Source organism: Chenopodium album, chromosome 23, assembly GCF_948465745.1.
Source record: "Chenopodium album chromosome 23, dcCheAlbu1.1, whole genome shotgun sequence".
Taxonomy (NCBI): domain Eukaryota; kingdom Viridiplantae; phylum Streptophyta; class Magnoliopsida; order Caryophyllales; family Amaranthaceae; genus Chenopodium; species Chenopodium album.
Window position 1 is genome coordinate 23,532,088 of NC_137856.1, and position 19,509 is coordinate 23,551,596.

Below are 19,509 nucleotides of genomic sequence, written 5' to 3' on the forward strand. Positions count from 1 at the left end.
GTATAACACTTTGTTAGGGGTGAAAGTAATTCGGATTAAAACCAAACTGAATTAGTAATTTGATTTGGATTTTTTTTTGAATTCGGATTGGATCGGATTCAAAAAATTAAAAAATATGGATTACAGATTGGATTCGGTTTGGGGTTTAAAAAAACCGAAAACCGAATTATTACAAACCGAATTTCAACCTAATACTGCGCATTTTCTTTTTCAAATTACCCAACCACTTTCCCCTTTCATAAATTAAAAAAAAAAAAAAAAAAAAAAAAAAAAAAAAAAAAAAACCTACTTCTCAATTCTCCTTTCTCAATATCTTACTCTCTTACAAAGAATATAGTTAAAGTAACAAGAAATGATTGTAGGAATTTTCTGGTGAACTCCGAATTTCAGGTTTGAATGCCGCAAAAGAAGGGAATTAATTTCGGTTTGGATTGGATTCTAATTTGAAAAACCGAATTAATTCGGTTTGAATTGGATTGGATTGAATCTTAATTCGGTTTGGTTTCAGATTGAGATTTCCGAAACTGAATTAATTCGGATTGGATTCGGTTTTGGCTATAATCCAAATCGCAAACCGAACTTTGACCCCTACACTTTGTACTTAGTTTTAGGTTTGGCTTGTTTTGAAGTTTGATTATCACATGTTAGTTAGGTATTTTATACAGGCCAATGTTATTCATGTAGTTTCGATTTTGCATTGCTTGATGTTTTGTTAGGGCCTAAACTGATGTATTGAATTGAGCTGAACTGAACTGAATTGAGCTGAGCTAAACTAAAATGAGCTGAATTGCTTGAATTGAAATAAACTGAATTATTTATGAGAAAAGAACATTAGGAACTGAACTGAACTAAAATGAGCCAAACTGAACTGAAATTAAGCTGAAAAGAAATGGCCAATTGTTTTAATTAAGTATTTAAGTTGGTTTTTTAATTCAAAAAGTTTGTATCCAAGCGATTGGTTCTCCTGGCCTGTTGAATCAAGGTGGTAGCTTGTAGTTTCCTAGCCTGGGTTGTGTCAAAAGGTGAGAATAATATATACAAGTATTAATTTAATCAATAAGAATGAGAATAAGAAATTCAACATCACACTGTTATGATCTATAAGTACTCAATTAATGTTTACTAAAGTGTATAAATCGTAGAAACAATTGTGTACAAACTTTTTCGTTCCATAGTGTTTGTAGTCCGTACTAACAATTTATGGAAGCTAACGTTACTATTTTTATTTATATAATATTTGTGGGATAATTAAATACCAATTGCGGGGATAGCTCAGTTGGGAGAGCGTCAGACTGAAGATCTGAAGGTCGCGTGTTCGATCCACGCTCACCGCATTTTTTAATGCCTTTTATTTAATTAATGTATTTCTGATATTCTTTCATTTGAGTGCATTGTTTTTTATCCATATTGCATAGTAAAACCAAAATTTAATAATTTTATTCAAATAGAGTTAACAAAAAAATTTTTAAAAATTTGTATAAACTTTATAATGTTCATTGTACTTACAAGACTTACAACGAGGCTAGCCAATAACCAAAACAAGATGAAACAATACTATATAATGTGACGAAATATACATAAGGAATTTCCAGTAAAATCTAAAACAAAGTAATAACGTATGTAGTATTGTATGTACTTAATTAAAAATGGAGTGTATATGATGCTACTAATGTGAAGAAGATAGCAAGCATCAATGGCATCTTTAGTATGGATCCTTTAGAGTATGCACCATTGCCACTATCACCCATATCTTGAGAGCCCAATCCTGCAAACAATTTATAAACTTTATTTGTTATTTTTAATGCGAAGTTTATGAAAAGATAAATTGAAGTTATTACAATGCAATGAAGATTAATGAATAAAAAAGACACACGTATTATAACCATGTGTTAATTTTTTTTGAGGAAAAGGGAGCGTGAGCATATTATTAAGTTAAATCGATTTCCGTCTCTAAGAAAACGGCCCAGTACAAACAAGTTCGTCACAAAATCCAATATCCCACCTAGCTATATGATGGGCAACCGTATTACATGCTTGTCTAACATTACAAAAAACAAAAACATCAAAAAAGCTCTATCATGCCTAATATCTTCATAACCATGTGTTAATTACGTACATCTTCATAGATAGACAAAATGATGTCTTTATTGAACTTGAGGAAATGAGAAATTACATAATACTCCCTCCGTTTTTAAATACTTGCTCCACTTTCCGTTTCCGGCCGTTTTTAAATACTTACTTCATTTCCTTTTTTACAAAGCTTTTACAATATTTGAGGGGGGGTGAACAATTTTTTATCAAAACCACCAATATTTTAGGTGAATGGACATCAATGCCCTTACTATACCCCCACCCATCTTCTTCTTTCTCTTTTATTTTTTTTTTCTCTCACAACCCAATAAAGGCCACAACCACCCCTTCCCAACCACCATCAACTACAAAAGCGCCTTTACTTCGGAGGTGAAGGGAACCGGAGGCCGTACGTCGGAGGTGGAAGGACAGCGACGGTGGTCGGCAAATCAGTTGGAAAACCGATTTGTTTTTTTTTATTATTATTATTAATCTTCGGCATGCAAAACCGATTAAACACCATGGAAAGTTGGAAACTGGTGGGACGCCGGTTACCGTGGTCAACTAGCTTGAAAACCGGTCACCCGAGACGGAACCGGTTTTGGATGCCAGTTACCATGATCAACCGGCGTTAGAAACTGTTTACCGTCCCGGGTGACCAGTTTTGCGCACCGATTGTGCTGGTCGCCGGCAATATAAAAAAAACACCACCCTCCTGCCAACAAAGGAAGGTGGTGGGTCATTTTCTGATGATTAATGAATGCTGATGGTGCAACCGACAACTCAAACAAAAATATGTTAGCTCTTGGTAGTTGTGGACTTGTGGGCAATGATGGTAGGTAGTGGTGATCGTGATCTTGGTGGTGTTGGTGACGGTGGTCATGCTCAAGGTGGCGTAGGTGGTGTCGTGGTGGTGGCAAAACTGGCAATGGTGGTTGCCTTTTTGGTGCATGGTTGACGGTTGAATTTGGGCTTTATGGACTTATTAGGAGAGTGAAAGCAAAGTGGAGATGACTGAGGGTATTTTTGTCCCTTCATCACTTTTGTTGGCGGTTTGATAAAAAAACGTTGGCGGTATTTAGCAATCCACATATTTAATTCATTTCTCACATTTGGTGGACCTAACATAATACTCTGTGTCCTCCTATTCTTCCACTACTTTTGTTTTTTTTACAATTTTTTATTTTCTCAACTACCCAACTACCTTCATATTTTATTACTTTCTTCTAAAATTCCGCGAATGGAGAATTGGAGCAAGTATTTAAAAACGGAGGGAGTACATATTTACCCTTAGCTACTACTAACCTTATACGAAGTATACTACTACAAATATTGAAACATGTGAGGCCCTCAAAATAGTCTCGAGTCTTTTTTTTTTTTTTTTTTGGGTGCCGGGGGGGTGGGGGGCATGCTTTTTTTAAAAGTTGTTTAGTGCAGGTAAATGAGTGACTTTATAAAATTAATTTTATCACCAAAAATAGAGAAGGTTTAATTAGGTACGTACCACGTGCATAGATTTTGATTACTTAATTTGTCTGTTTACATTACGTAATCTATTCCTTAAAATGCATGGCATGTATATATGTTGTAAATTACGAAAATGAACCAAAAAATCATGCAAATAAAAATATACAAATTCAATTAGAATTGAATCAACAAAATAGTAGTTACTTACCATCACATTGACTCCTAGATTGAGTTTGCATATTACAAGCGCTAGGAAGAGCACTAGCGAGTGTCCGATCAAGGAAACCTTCTAGTAATTCCCCACCAGCACCATTAAGCACGTTACAAAGACACACTGGAGCCGTTTGAAGCATATTAGCAAGCTCCGAGCAACAAGAAGAAGACGGTGTAGATGAATTTCGGACACTAAAGCTTAAACAAGGAGTTAAGGATGTTAACGCTGCAGGGCAGCTAGGTTGACCACTAACCCCTGCCCAAAACATCGATACGATCAACATAATAATAACCATAGTCGTCATCCCCATGTTTCTCAAAGCCATTTTATTTTTGCTATACAAACCTTGTTTCAATTTTTTTGAGGAATCAAATATAAGAAGTGCATGTTATGTAGTTTTGGGCACGTACTAGGTGAACAAAGTAGGGGTTTATTTTGACTAGCAAGAACAAAAAATTAGAGAGCAGTTAACAACTTTAAAGAAAATTTTACACTTTTGTGTCATTTTCAGGGGTAGTCCATCTATCTAAATTTGTGGTTTAAAATTGTTGTGTTTGATGATATGAATTTAACTAATTGTATAACTTTTGTCATATGTACAGTGCAAATGTGCAATACTTCGTATGCAAGTATTATTTTTATCATAATATGGTAGCCGTTATAATACACCTGGCGAAGGATTAGCTGAAAGATCATGAGATTCAGGTTACCTAACACAAAACTAATACCATAAGATATGATTTTGTTCAGGAAAATTTTGGCATGGTTGAGTGTAATTTTTGGACACTTAATTTTTGAACGTTAACAACAATAATAACCTTTATGGTAACAACAATAATAATTTCATTTTACCAGTTTTATATATCCTTAACTTTTTATGTTCTTATTTTTTTAAAAAAATAATGGGATTTTTATTATGATTTAATTGTTTACTATAAGAATGTATGTAGATTTTGAAAATAGATATAAGATGCGCACAACACAAAGTCTTATATGTGGCTGACCACACGGTGTGCTCAGCCACTATAGGGGTTACTTCTCTAGTGTAATGGGGTTACTTGGTCAGTATTAAAGGGGTTATTTCGTCATTGTTATAGAGTTACTCGATTAGTGTTATAAGGGTTAATCGATTGGTATTACAGAGATTATTTAATCAATGGTATAGGGGTTGCTTTGAGTGGCCACACGGTGTGGCCGGCCGCACACAAGACGGGTTGTTGGTTTGACAAACTCGCATACCATATCGTGATTTTTAGATGGTGTTTCAAAATAGGATTCATGTTTCATAGACCTAGAAACCTTGTTTATGTAGAGCGGTCACTCATCTCTCTTTTCAAGTTCTCGGTCTTTTTTAAGGTAAACTTTGAATTGTGTATTTCCTAATAAAAGTTCATGTACAATAAAGCAATGACAATTGCAATCATGTAGTGGTTCAAAATTTTAACTAATGTGAAAAACTCACAATATGAAACAGAAGTAGTAGTAATTATTTTATTTATTTTTTTTTGGAAATAAATAGAAGTAGTAGTAAATGATATACATTATATTGGAACTTTGGAAGTTATTAATTCGTGCAGTTTAAACTCGTAAGAAGTGGTAAAAGTTATTTGATTGAGAATCTGAAGTTTTTGTTCCAACTAAAAATTTCACTTACCCATAATACCTCAAAAAGCAACTTGTTTCAATACGAAATTGTTGTTTCAATGAATACTACAAGAAGGGGGGTGGGGGCCGGGGTTTGAGTTGTAGTATGACAATTTAGCCAAACTTTTTGCGGAATTAAAACTAAGTAAGCTAAAGGAACAGAAAGATAAACCGAAGGAACTAAAAGTGCAAGAGAGAATTTTACGTGGAAAACTCCTTGGCCCTAATCAATGAGAAAAACCACGACCACTTGCGATTTTAGGAAAAGAATTTTCACTAGAATATGGCAAACAATCCTATTACAAACCAAAGACTCTAACTTTGAGTTCCTCAACGAACCCAAAGCCTCGAGGAACAAGTCACCCAACTTGTTACTCTTCTCTTCTATTTCTCTCTTCTCTTTCTCTTCTCTTCTCTTTCTCACTTCTCTTTCTCACAAACAGAAGTTCACTCAAACTTCCCCATTCCCAAAATACAACTATCTCGAAAGAAAATAACTCTAGTATAAGAACACTCTATTTCACTAATGTGGAATTGGACTCTTAACTCAAATTAAGAAAGCAAAAGCTTGAAAACTTATGTGAGCAAGGGTGAGTTTTCCATACGAAACCAAAAGCTATTTATAGAAAAATAAACTCAATGGAAAAACTTCTTTGCGCAGCAACTCCATTACGCCACTACTCCAACCCAATAAGAAGATCATGTTCCTAAATTCAAGGAAACATGAACTCCTCAATGTGCTTGACCATGACATGAAAGAGGTCATGGGGAGTAGGCCGTAAGTTTTGGAAAATTTTATTTGTTAAAAAGATATTTCAAAAATCAGAATAAAATAAAAATCCCTTTTTGTTTGGAAAAGATAATCGTTAGAGAAATAACAGCTTTCCTAAAAACTAGCATGCACAATTTTATCTTTTAGACCAATTCCACACAGCTAATTTTGAGTGTAACTTAATATCTCATACTTACATAAATCCTAAAATATAAAAATATATTTAGTCTTCATGTTTCTCTAATGAAGCTTCTACTCTGAGGCTTCTGTTCATTGGAAGGAACTTCTCTTCTCTGAAGCTTTTAATTTGTTTCTTTAGGGGAACCTTCTATTCTCAAGCTAAGTCTTCATTTCTGAAGCACCATTTCCTGTAAAAAAATCTCTTCTTTTTGGATACCTCTGTTTCTGGCTTTCCTGTTCCTCATGGTATCTTTGTACGACACTTAATTCTCCTAGTCATTGCATCTGATTACACACTTAAACAATCAAGCTCCTATTAGTCTGTAAGTAAGTGAAGTTGTGTCATCATTAAAATCATTAACTCCAACAGAAATAGTCTTAAGATCAAAAGTGCGACATTTTATATTATTGCAATATTACCACACAATCAAGCGTACTTTCTCATCCTTCATATGAGCTTTTACTTCCCATAAATTATTGTACCAACATTGCTCGATTCATCTTAATAAATACTTTCAAAATATAAACTGATTTGGGTAAAAATACCCTAGGCCAGTTGGCCCAATCAGAGTCCGCCACGTGTCACTGAAAGGGGCGCCACCTTGGACCTCTCAGGGAACGACACGTGGCAGACAGATAAAGGGACCTGAGATTGGCGGCTTTCAGGCCCAAATCCCGAGGTCTGCAAAAGCTGCGTGAATATTCCCTAGGGCACGAAACCCTATGGAGTGCACGCTTTTCGAGAAGCCTATAAATAGGAGATGACCTCCTCATTTATGAAGAGGTTACGTTACGTTACGTTCCTTTCTACGTGATACGTACACAAAAGAACCCTTTACACTCCTTCCGAGGAATACTCAGTGATTACTAATCATTGTCAGAACTGTCACTCTCAAGAGAACAGTACACTCGAACTCGGAATCCGAGCAGATAACTTTTTACATTCCGCACCTTATTCTTCGGACTTAGACTAACTTAAGCTTCGGAGGCGGACCACCGACCATTCGGTGCTCCGTTGTTTTGCAGGTACTGGCATCCAAGCGAGCGTCCAGTCTTAGTGTTGTAACTCTCCCAAGGGACTAAAAAAAAAACCCCGAAACATAAACCTTTTTACTGACTAATAATTAGAAACTTAACAGCACTTATTTTAATACGCTATACAATCCTTAGAATACGACACAAACTTAAACATCCAAAAGAAAATTGTGCCAAGTATTTTGACCTTTGTTTATTTTTACTTTCTTTGAACTCTTCTTTTGCTGACTTATTCAATAGTTTAGGTTACTTTTAAAACCAAAAACAGTTATAAGTGTTCCAATTGATAATAACTGTGACTTAAGCTGATAACCAATCATTTAAATTAGTAATATCCAAAGTCAGATGGCTAACCCCAAAAACAGGCCAAACCCACCTAACCTTAGTCCTATTTTAGTATTTATAAATTAGTTAAAAGTAGTTGAGCTCCTAACCCACTTTAAAACTACCAAATATTCCATATTTCAACTATTATTACCTCAAAATTGTCTATAAATTGTTGCATACTAAACCTTCTTAAATCACCAACTTACAAATTCAATTATATTTCATTACTACTATAGGAAAAACACTCATTAATCAATAATCTTACTCTTGTTATTTAAACCAAGCACCAAATTAAAGTTTGCAAGAAAATTAAATTCCTCATGGAAATGATGAAAGGTGTCATAGTACTAGCAGTTTCTTTGATGGTGCTAGATTTAGGAGCTTATGCACAAGTTCCTACTTCCCCTTGCACATCCTCGATGCTTTCGAGCTTTACCCCTTGCGTAAACTACCTTACCAACAGCAGTGGCACCGGATCTTCACCAACAGCCGATTGTTGCAACTCTTTAAGGAATCTTATGAGCAATGGTACTGACTGTATTTGCCAAATTGTGACCGGGGGTGTTCCCTTCCGTCTTCCTATCAACCGGACCACGGCTATTTCCCTCCCTAGGGCCTGCAATCAACCTGGTGTTCCACTTCAGTGCAAAGGTGAAATCATTATAACAATATAACCTCCTCTGCTCTATAGTTTTTTTTAGTACCTGTCATGTTTTATTATGATAAATTTAGTAACATAACCATTAAATTACTTTATACTACGTATTATCTATACTGATACAATTGGCTAAAATACAAAAAGATTGACTACACTAATTAGGTGGATATAATACTAATGGAATCCTAGCATAATTTCTTACAACCATGTATGATCTATGTAATATGAAGTAACATTTAAGGATATACTTCATCATTAGTAATATTATATATACAACTTTGTGTCAATATATATAATTTGTATTAAACTTATTAATCAAAGCTTGCAAACTTGACTTAATTCCGAAGTAAAAAGAAAGGACTATTTAAGTCATTTTGTTTTCCTATCTTGTGCTTGATACTAAACTTGTATTTTTCCTCTGATTTCAGCTTCTCCTGGTGCTCCAGTTCCTGCTCCAGGTCCGGTTGCCTTCGGCCCATCTGCCTCCCCTGCATCATCCATCTCCCCTAGTCCAGTAGGTTAGTATCTTCTATATATTATGAAATTTATTTGAATTCCATTACATGAGAAAAGCTTATGAAAGTATTAAGACTAATTCTTATATGTTGCTTAACTATGCATCAGGTACAGTCCCAACATCTGATACACCAGCACTAGCTCCAGTTTCAGACGCGAATCCAACATTGACTCCACCATCTACAGTAGAAGGTGGTTCTCTGCCACCAACATCGACAAGTACAGGAACTAGTTCGGGTTCTTCTCTAAATCCTTCTGATTCAGCTGCAATGCCTTCTCTAAGCATTTCACCTGCTGTCCTACTTTCAGCAGTTGCTGTCATGATGATGAAGTACTTCTAGATCATTTTCTGATTTATCCACTGTTATGTAATATATGGATGAGGATTATTCTTTTGAGAGTTGTGATTATTTGTTTCGGGTGTGTTTTCGTTTTCTTGTATTGTAAGGTTGATTGTTTATCAGGAAATATTTATGTACATGTTTTTGTGAAATAAAATTTTATTTTGTGTCCTTATACTGTGTAGAGTTTGATATCGAAATGTTTAATGATCTTGATGCAGAGAACTTACACATATTTTAGGTGTAATCAGAATGCACATGAATGTTTATCAGTACATAACCTAGTTTTCTTCCCTACTGCTCATACAGTCAATGCTTTGATTGTGGGATGAGTCATTCATCTAAGCATCCCTTCATAGTTGGTACCCTTCACATTTACATGACTTCGTTTACCATTCGTGTGACTCGTCCTAAATTACTAATCTGCCCCATCATTTTAATCAAACAACGAAAATGAGCATAACAAATTGATACAGAAAAGGGCAACGATGGAATCATGAAAATAGAATGAGGAAGTACAAACTGCCCTCCTAATGCTCTAAGCACATATATAGTTTAGACTGATGAACACTAGTAAACTGCTGTAAACATAATGGGTTTGAGAGTCATGATGCGCGTAAAATTAGCTCTAGTAATGACCTTATTCTTGTGTGTTTTACCTCTTGGGATAGAATCTCAAAGCCCGGGTTGCTCGTTACAAGGCCTACAGCTTGATAAGTGCTTAAACCAAGAAGGACAATATGTTTTCTTAGAGCCATGTTGCAGAGCCCTTAACCAAGCTCTCCGAGTTGGGTTCCACTGTTTGTGTTCGGTATTCATGACTGATGCTCCTCAATTAACCACCATTTTCTCTTTGTCCTTTTCAAGCTGTTACATTACAGTCCCTCCTTTCACCATGTGCCGAGGTAAATACATTCTAATCATATTCTTACAATGATGCAATACATTACTTATTTACTCATAATCTTTGCTGAATATGAATGAGTTTCATTTATTGTTGAAGATTTAGGTACAATGCCAATATCGCTTCCAATTCCTCCCAACAGTCCAGCCAAGGATATTCGGACTGCCCAACAAACCCCCCTACTGCCGCAACCTCCTCCTCCTCCTCCTGCTTCTCCTCAGGCAATCGACGATCAATTAGGCCTCACTACCACAACTGCTAATTCTACTGCGGTGGAGCAGCAGTCGCATCCAACCAAAAATGTTACACCGATGCTACATGTAGTGGAGAATGGAAACAATAATGTACCTTCATCTGGTAGTAAAGAGGATCATATTTTCTGCTTCAACTGTTGGTTGATTTTTATAGCTCTTTATGCCTTGGTTTATATATAGCCTAAATTTTCTATGTGGTGTTTTAATCCTTCTTATTGTAGATTTGTAGTCAGACCATGAGAAAGTTAATTGAGCATTGAAGGTTGCCTAAGAACAGAATTTGTTTCATGAATTTGATGTCCTTGCCTAAATTTTTTTTTTTTTTTTTTTTTTTTTTTTTTTTTTTTTTTTTTTTTTTTTTTTTTGGGGAAACAGGGGAAGCCATATATAAAGTCAACTAGAATCTAACTTCACCAAAGCTAATAATATGTCTAGGGGAAGGAACTTACAAAATATTGTTCAACACCATTAACAGGTACTAATCTAGCAAACAAATGGGCTACAACATAGTCATTTCGTCTTATGTGATTAATAGCAAAATCAAGACATTGATCCCCTGCACCTATAATATCATCTGCCACCAGATAAAAAACAGAACGACCATTTGGTCTCTGGTTGATAGCATTGCAGACAGTCAAGGCATCGCATTCAAGTTCGAACTTCTCATATCCCAAATTTCGAGCAAGCAACATCCCATACCTTGCGGCAATAGCTTCTAGCTAGCTAATATACCTTGCGGCAAGAGTTACATTGGAAGTATATGTTAATTTGGCCTGGAGTTCCTGCATTATTTCTATGATAATAATCTTTATTTCAGATATATGTTAATATTCTCTAGTATATTTTGTGAATATCCTTTTGTATAATTAGGTTAACTCATATGTTAGGTTGTAATCCCTATAAATATTGTTTAATGAGAATGACCTAATCAAGGAGAATTATACACACTTACATGGTATCAGTTGCCTCCTAGGAAATTCCTTTCTCTCCAATTTCCTAAACCCTAACGATCCGTGCCTAGCCCCTCGTCTCAACCATGGCCTCTGACGAAGTACCTTCCCGCAGCAATGACAAGACTCCTCCTCCTCCTCCTCCCTCCTCCTCCTTTCACCCTGCGTACGCTGTCAACAACATCAAAACCATCTTGCCTGTCACTTTGGATCAGGAAGAAGGCCAGTACGCAGCTTGGGTCGAATTGTTCAAAATACATGCCTGTGCGTTTAATGTACAAGATCACATTGATGCTGATGTCTCTCGTCCATCATGGATTGATGATGCAACCTGGACTCGCCTTGATGCTATAGTCAAGCAATGGATTTATAGTACGATCTCTAGAGATCTTATGAATACAATTATGAAGCCCGGTGCAACTGCTCTTGAATTGTGGAAACGCTTGAAAGAGATTTTCCATGATAACAAACATACCCGTGCCGTGTACTTGGAAGAACAATTCACCAATACCCGTCTGGAGAACTTTGCAAATATGGCTGAATATTGCAAACAAATCAAACTCTTGGCCGATCAATTAGCTAACGTTGATAGGCTGGTCACCGAGAATTCCATGGTGTTGCAACTCATCAAGGGATTGCCCAAGGGAGAGTATGACACTCTCGCCGTCATGATTCAACAGGCAGACCCGATTCCTAGCTTCAACAAGGCCCGTTCTCAATTTCTTTTAGAAGAAACGAGAAAGGCGAAGCAAGATGAGCAATCCCAGCAAGCCCTGGTCACTCAGTCCTCTTCGTCATCTTCTGGCGCGTCGCAGCACGCACCTTCGCCACACGATCAATCTGAGCAGCAGCCTCGTGGCGGTGGTCGCGGTGCTGGGCGTGGCCGTGGGAAATCCAACAACAACAAAGGTGGGAAAGGGCGTGGAAAGGGCAAGCAGAACCAATCCACCCCGAGTTCCCAACCTCAGCAGCAGTGGTACCCTCAAGGCCCGCAGCAGCAGCAATGGTCAGGCCAATTCAATTGGCAGCAAGCCCAGCCCAATCAATGGGCCTCTCCCCCGTGTCCGTACCCAACTGGCAGCCCCAGCAGCACTTTCGGCCACAGCAGAGCATCTTGGGCCCAAGACCATCTCAGCAACAAGCCTACTTCTCTCCTGGGCCACCGCAATCCTCTTATGGGCCTCTCATGTCCCCAACTGAACTTAGGCAGGCCTATAGCTCAATGACACTCCAACAACCGGACAATGGTTGGTACATGGATACCGGCGCTACTTCTCATCTCACTAATAACTCCGGTAATCTCTCCACTTTGTCTAATTTGAGCGTTCCTCAATTTATTTTGGTTGGTGATGGCAAACGTATTCCAATTAAAGGCTATGGCACAACTACCACACCCTCTCCCCATCCACCATTCAACCTCACAAATGTCCTATTCACTCCTAATATAATTAAGAATTTAATTTCTGTTAGGAAGTTCACTTATGACAATTCTGTTTCTGTTGAATTTGACCCTTTCGGTTTTTCTGTGAAGGATCTCAATACGGGGAAGCCTCTAGTGAGGTGCAATAGTGTGGGGGACCTCTATCCATTCACTTCATCTTCCGCTACTTCAGTCAATAATACTAATCTCTCCTTAGCTGCTTTATCTCCTTCAATTTGGCACAGTCGACTTGGTCATCCCGGTGCACCAGTTTTTAGTACTTTAAGGAATAGGAATTTAATTCAATGTAATAATGGGCACAAAACCCAATTTTGTTACTCTTGTCCTTTAGGGAAGCATGTTAGACTCCCTTTTAAATCTTTTGTATCTGTCACTTTCTTTCCTTTTGATATAATACATGCGGATTTGTGGACTTCTCCTATTTCTAGTAAATTGGGACATAAGTACTATTTGGTGTTACTTGATGATTACTCTCATTTTCTTTGGATTTTTCCCCTATAATTCAAATCACAAGTCTACAATATTTTTCTCGAATTTCGTGCCTATGTTCTCACTCAATTTGAGAAGCATGTTAAAACCTTCCAAAGTGATAATGGCCGTGAGTTTGATAATTCACCTTTTCACAAATTTTGTGCAACCAATGGCTTACGTTTTAGGTTCTCATGTCCCAACACTTCCTCACAAAACGGTAAAGCCGAGCGTATAATACGCACTATAAATAACATGGTCCGCACACTTCTCTTTCATGCTTCACTTCCTCCTTCTTTTTGGGTCTATGCTCTCACTGTGGTTACTCACACTCTTAACATCCTTCCTACCACCACTCTTAAGAACAAGACCCCCACTGAAATACTCTTTCGTCGTACTCCTACATATGACCATCTCCGTATTTTCGGTTGCCTTTGCTATCCTAACCTCTCTTCCACCGCCCCCCCATAAGCTAGCACCACGGTCTACTCCGTGCGTTTTCCTTGGTTATCCGACCAACCACAGGGGTTATTTGTGCTATGACATTTCTACAAACAAAGTAATCACCTCTCGACATGTTACTTTTGTAGAAAATATTTTCCCGTTCTCTAATATCTCACAATTTAGAGAACAAGACTACTCTTTCTTGGACCATGATCTGCCACAAATTATAACCCACCAATACATGTCCACGGACCAGCCCACTCCTACAGCTGGCCCAATTCCCAATCCCTTAAGCCCACCCGTGTCACCTGTTGGGCAGAATAGTCCACCCGTTGGACGTGGGCCTGTGCAACCAGCCACGGCCCAACGGCAGACTACCCAACAGGTCAGCCCAGTTCATCTCCCTCCCTCCCCTCAGCCCACCTCACCTGATTCCCCCACGAGCCCAACTCCCTCTCTCACTGGCCCAATTCCACCAAGTCCGCAGCCCTCTCTATCTCCTCAAATGCAGACTAGAGCAAAGCATGGTATTTTCAAACCGAAAATCCCCCTAAACCTTTCGGTTCAGTCCATTTCTCCATTGCCTAAGAACCCAAAGTTAGCCTTGCTCGACCCTAATTGGAATACGGCCATGCACGAGGAGTTTAATGCGCTCACTAGTCAAAATACTTGGGACCTTGTTCCAAGACCGGAAGGGGTCAATGTTATTCGGTGTATGTGGTTGTACAAACATAAATACAGGGACAATGGTGATCTTGAGCGGCATAAAGCTAGACTTGTGGTTAATGGCAAGTCACAAGAGGTGGGTGTGGATTGTGACGAAACATTTAGCCCGGTTGTGAAGCCGGCTACTATTCGGACTGTTCTAAGTATTGCAATGGGTTATAATTGGCCGATTCATCAGTTGGATGTTAAGAACGCTTTTCGTCATGGTGACTTAAAGGAAACCGTCTACATGCACCAACCACCGGGTTTTGTGAATTGGGATGCTCCAACACATGTGTGTCGTCTTAATAGATCTCTTTATGGCTTGAAGCAAGCACCACGTGCTTGGTATCAACGTTTTGCCTCTTATCTCTTGAAAATTGGGTTTACTTGCAGCAAGAGTGATAATTCATTGTTTATCTTCCATCGTGGCAAGGACACGGCTTATTTGCTTCTCTATGTGGATGATATCGTTCTTACTGCTTCTTCAGAGGGTTTAAAGTGCCAAATCATAGACTTACTCAAGTCCGAATTTGCTATGTCGGACCTAGGTAAGCTAAGCTACTTTTTGGGCATTTCGGTCACTCGCACTCCCAATAGCATGTTCCTTTGTCAAAAGAAATATGCCGAAGAGATTATTCAAAGAGCTAAAATGCTAAATTGCAAGACGGTCGCCACACCTGTTGATACTAACTCCAAGCTAAGTGCGCATGTTGGGGAACCCGTGGCAGACCCTTCTTTATACCGCAGCTTGGCTGGAGCGCTCCAGTACTTAACCTTCACTCGCCCCGACATTTCATACGCGGTACAGCAAGTGTGCTTGTTCATGCATGCCCCACGCGAACCACATTTCAATGCTCTTAAAAGAGTCATCAGATACATTAAAGGTACTCTTCACCTTGGTCTTCATTTATTCCCTTCCTCACCAACACGACTTGTGGCTTACACCGACGCCGATTGGGGTGGCTGCCCCGACACGAGGAGGTCAACGTCGGGCTACTGTGTTTTCCTAGGGGATAATCTGATTTCGTGGTCCGCAAAGAGGCAAGCAACGCTCTCCAAGAGCAGCGCCGAGTCGGAGTACAGGGGGGTCGCTAATGCCGTCTCTGAGACGTGCTGGCTTAGGAATCTACTACTCGAGTTATTTTGTCCACTACGACGGTCTACTTTGGTATATTGTGATAATGTTTCAGCGGTTTATTTATCAAGCAACCCGGTCCAACACCAACGAACGAAGCACATCGAGATGGATATACACTTCGTCCGTGAGAAGGTAGCGTTAGGTCACATCCGGGTGCTACATATTCCGTCATCATATAACTATGCCGATATTTTCACCAAAGGCTTACCGCGACAATTATTTCTTGATTTTAGATTCAGTCTTAGCGTCCGTCCTCCTACCGCTATGACTGCGGGGGTATGATAGAGATATATGTTAATATTCTCTAGTATATTTTGTGAATATCCTTTTGTATAATTAGGTTAACTCATATGTTAGGTTGTAATCCCTATAAATATTGTTTAATGAGAATGACCTAATCAAGGAGAATTATACACACTTACAATTTCTATGTAATATTTAATTTTTTATTGTATGACATGTAATATGGCGAGTAATAGCTTAGTGGCTAACACATTAGAGTTTAAACTTGAGTTCGTGGCTTTATAGACCGATAATAAAAATGCTAAATATAATCCTTAGGGCTACATATAAGAAGCATAAAATGGAAAAAAAAAAAAAAAAAACAAATAAAAAATATAATATTAATTACACTAATTTGAGGGTGATTTTGTCATACATTTCTAAATTAATACTAAGTGAGGAAAGTTATTAAATGTTTGTTCATAACTCTAAGTGCTACATATAACATTACCCAAAGTAAATAACTAAACTAAATTGAATTGAAAACAAAATGAAATCAAAACTGAAATATAGGGTTCGTTTGGCATTGCTACGTTTTTCTATTTTTTGGTTTTCAAACTCATATGATATCAATCAATTATCAATAATCATCAATCAATCAATAACTATATACTAAAAGACACACCAGCAATGACACCTGTCATCTCCTGGTGTGTCCTTAGTTATTTTTTTTAAAAAAAAAAAAATTTAAAGTAACAAATCTTATACAAACATAGTTCTCTAAATTTATAAAATATAATTACTTATAATAAAAAAATTAAAAAATTAAAAAGATTGGAAAAATTGACGATAATAATCCCAACTTTGCCTCATTCGCTCAAATAATCCTAACTTTCGATTATTTTTTAATAATCCGAACTTTGACATTAATTTGCTTCCAATGGTCCCAACCGGTCATCCAACTTGTTATAACAAGTTATTTGACACGTGTCAGTACGTAATTGGTAAAAAAAACAAATTTTAAAAGATAATTTAAATTTAAATAAAATTCAATTATTAAACTAAAGACCACCACCTCCCGGCAACTCCAGCTACCTTCGGCACCACATTTTCGCCGCAGCCAAGGCCCCGACCCCAGACCCACCTTCCCCCGCGTCGGCCAACAACATCACCCTTCCCCTTACCCCTAGTCGTCGTCCGCCACCCCAAAACTACCCCCATCTCCCCCGAAATCCTTGAGAAAAACCTCTCCCACCACAAAAACCCCGATTCCACCTCGCCCATCCTTGGAACTAATAGGGGTTTCGAGGGTTGGGGGAGGGGCGTTGGGCAATTTAAGCGTTGGGGAAGGATTTTGTTTTAAGGATTTTGGGGGGGAGAGAAAGGGATTCGTGGTGAGCTTATGGTGGTTTAGGGGGAAGGACGACGGCGGGGGCGGGGCAGGAGAGTGGGTCTGGACACGGTGGATGGGGGTTGGGGAGGTGATTGCTGGTGTTGGACGCTGGTGGTGCTGATTTTTTAAAATAGATTTTTTTTTAAATAGGTAGTTAAAACATTAGTTAAGATTTTATTAGCAGTCAAATTAAAAATTAAACTTATTTTGACCAATTATGTAGTGATACATGTACATTAAACTTTTTGTTAAAAAAAATTTACATGTTCATCAGGTTAAAGGTCACTTGGGATCATTGAAAGCAAATTAATATTGAAGTTCGGATTATTAAAAAATAATCGAAAATTTGGATTATTTTGAGCGATTGAGGCAAAGTTGGGATTATTCTCGTCAATTTTTCCAAAAAGATTTGACATATCTTAAACGTAAAATATTAATATATCTATAAAAAAAAAAATTCTTAACATAAGTTTGATAACTTTTTACATCATTTTATACCTGTAATCCTTTATTTTGATCAAAATTTGTCAACTACATTTTTAGATTTTATTTTGTTTATAAAAATTAATTATAAATTATAACGAAAATTTAAAAATGAACTACTGTGCAAGGTACAGAAACTAATCTAGTAAGTCATGTAATGAAACAAAAATTAGTCAAACTTATTAAAATCATGATAATTTTGAAAACTGACAATAGAAAAGTGGAAACATATTTTTCTTGTTTCCAATTAGTTTTTGGTTTTTTGTTAAAAAAAAAATAGAAAACTGAAAACAAAAAACGATGCCAATTATAGTTTTACTCCATACCATAAAATTCTTCTCATTACCATTTGCGTGATTTTCATTGCACAGGTCTTATGTCTAGAAATAAGATCATAATATACACATCAAAGTTTCAAGAAATTGAAAATATTAATTGAGATTATTTTATCAACATTTTACTCATACACAATAACATTTGATTTTTATATATTAATAAGAAAGTGTAATATCATATGATATCAAATTATTCCAAGTAGTCAACAATTAAGGGGCAATTAGAGGTGTCAAAAGTAGAGGTGTCAAACCCGAACCGACCCGAAAAAAATTATCCGTTTTGAACTGTAACCGATCCGATTTGATCCGAGAAATTCAAGACCCAAACCCGATCTGTAACCGAACCGAACTCAACCCGAATCCGAACTTGACCCGATCTGAACTTAATCCGGCACCGATTTGATCCGACCTGAACTCAACCCGAATCCGATTTGACCCGACCTGAACTCAAACCGAACCGATTTGACCCGACTCGAGCTCAACCCGATCCGAAATTGACCCGACAAATAACCGATCAGATCCGATCTGTTTTGACCCGAACTGATATTAACCCGATCCGATTTAAACTCGATTTGATTTTTACCCGATCCGAATTTAACCCGACCATAATTGATTATTGACCTTTTTATTCAAGTTCTTATACTATATATTTACTAATTATTAATAAGTTAACTTTTTTACTACAAAGAAATAGTCTGGAGTCTTAAGTTTACTACAAACCCATCACGTGAGACAATCTGACTAAAAAGTAGATGAGGTTCATATAAAGAGCTCTCTCTTCCTATCTCTCTCCTTTTTTCTCTCTCTACCATGTGTTTTTAGAATATTTTAATCGTTGTTATGTATTTACAAATACATAACATTCCTTCATTACTACTTCCTCTACAACTGTGCATTATCCTAGAATTATAGGCATTATACATCGTACGGTTATACACACACTACGTACATATGCAATAATTTATGCTCAAATAAAAAGAATGTACATAGTAACAATTAACAATCACTATGTATAATGTCAAGTTTTTAATATAAAAATTGAATTAGTAATAAAGTAATTCTAACAACTCTAACAAATATCTTATACAAATTGAATTAGTAATAAACTAAATTAATAGTACAGAACTCATAACCTCGCAAGATTGTACAATTGATGAAGAGTTGTAACCTTGTAATAACCTTAAAAAATTGATATTCTATTTTGTATATATCACCATATGTAACTATTATTACTCATCAACATATCACTAGCTCGGTCTCACTTATATAGGTATGATAAGTTATCGATAATTATTCAATCTCAATTTTCCTTTAAGATAAAAATTATACATAACTTGATCAAATGAGAAAACTAAAACTTCGTGCTTCATAATTAATAATCATATTGAACCAATAATAAGTTAAAAACTCAATAATATCTCTAGATTAAAAATAACCTTATTTGGATATGAATTTGGTCAGCTCGACCAAAATCCAGCCAAACACAAAAAGGAATTAAATCGAAACTGACCATTTAATGAATCAACGGATCAACCTTATCTTAAT

At 37.0% G+C, this 19,509-nt stretch overlaps 2 protein-coding genes and 1 non-coding gene across 3 annotated transcripts; 2 read left to right on the forward strand and 1 right to left on the reverse strand.

The window, feature by feature from the left end:
• The first annotated feature begins 1,261 nt into the window (after positions 1-1,261).
• On the forward strand, positions 1,262-1,334 carry TRNAF-GAA (transfer RNA phenylalanine (anticodon GAA)). The gene has a single exon. It is a non-coding gene; the product is annotated as a tRNA-Phe (tRNA).
• Positions 1,335-1,640: 306 nt separating this feature from the next.
• Positions 1,641-4,076, reverse strand: LOC145607158 (non-specific lipid transfer protein GPI-anchored 5-like). Its single transcript, XM_081662905.1, has 2 exons — positions 3,746-4,076; positions 1,641-1,765 (listed from the first exon to the last, which is right to left on the reverse strand). Exons 1-2 carry the CDS (start codon positions 4,074-4,076, stop codon positions 1,641-1,643), a joined length of 456 nt encoding a protein of 151 aa, XP_081519031.1.
• A 3,857-nt stretch (positions 4,077-7,933) lies between these two features.
• LOC145609383 (non-specific lipid transfer protein GPI-anchored 21-like) lies at positions 7,934-9,395 on the forward strand. The gene is made up of 3 exons (XM_081664878.1): positions 7,934-8,360; positions 8,796-8,885; positions 8,992-9,395. The coding sequence occupies exons 1-3, from the start codon at positions 8,030-8,032 to the stop codon at positions 9,222-9,224; spliced, it is 654 nt and encodes a 217-aa protein (XP_081521004.1). The 5' UTR covers positions 7,934-8,029; the 3' UTR covers positions 9,225-9,395.
• Positions 9,396-19,509: the final 10,114 nt, after the last annotated feature.

What these genes read in the sequence shown, in the direction of transcription:
- LOC145607158 (XM_081662905.1), bottom strand. Translation starts at nt 4,076, where the DNA reads ATGGCTTTGAGAAACATGGGGATGACGACTATGGTTATTATTATGTTG. An exon ending in ATCTAGGAGTCAATGTGATG is followed by an intron (nt 1,766 to 3,745) that starts GTAAGTAACTAC and finishes AATTGTTTGCAG; the next exon opens with GATTGGGCTCTCAAGATATG.
- LOC145609383 (XM_081664878.1), top strand. Translation starts at nt 8,030, where the DNA reads ATGGAAATGATGAAAGGTGTCATAGTACTAGCAGTTTCTTTGATGGTG. An exon ending in TGTTCCACTTCAGTGCAAAG is followed by an intron (nt 8,361 to 8,795) that starts GTGAAATCATTA and finishes CTCTGATTTCAG; the next exon opens with CTTCTCCTGGTGCTCCAGTT. An exon ending in CATCTCCCCTAGTCCAGTAG is followed by an intron (nt 8,886 to 8,991) that starts GTTAGTATCTTC and finishes ACTATGCATCAG; the next exon opens with GTACAGTCCCAACATCTGAT.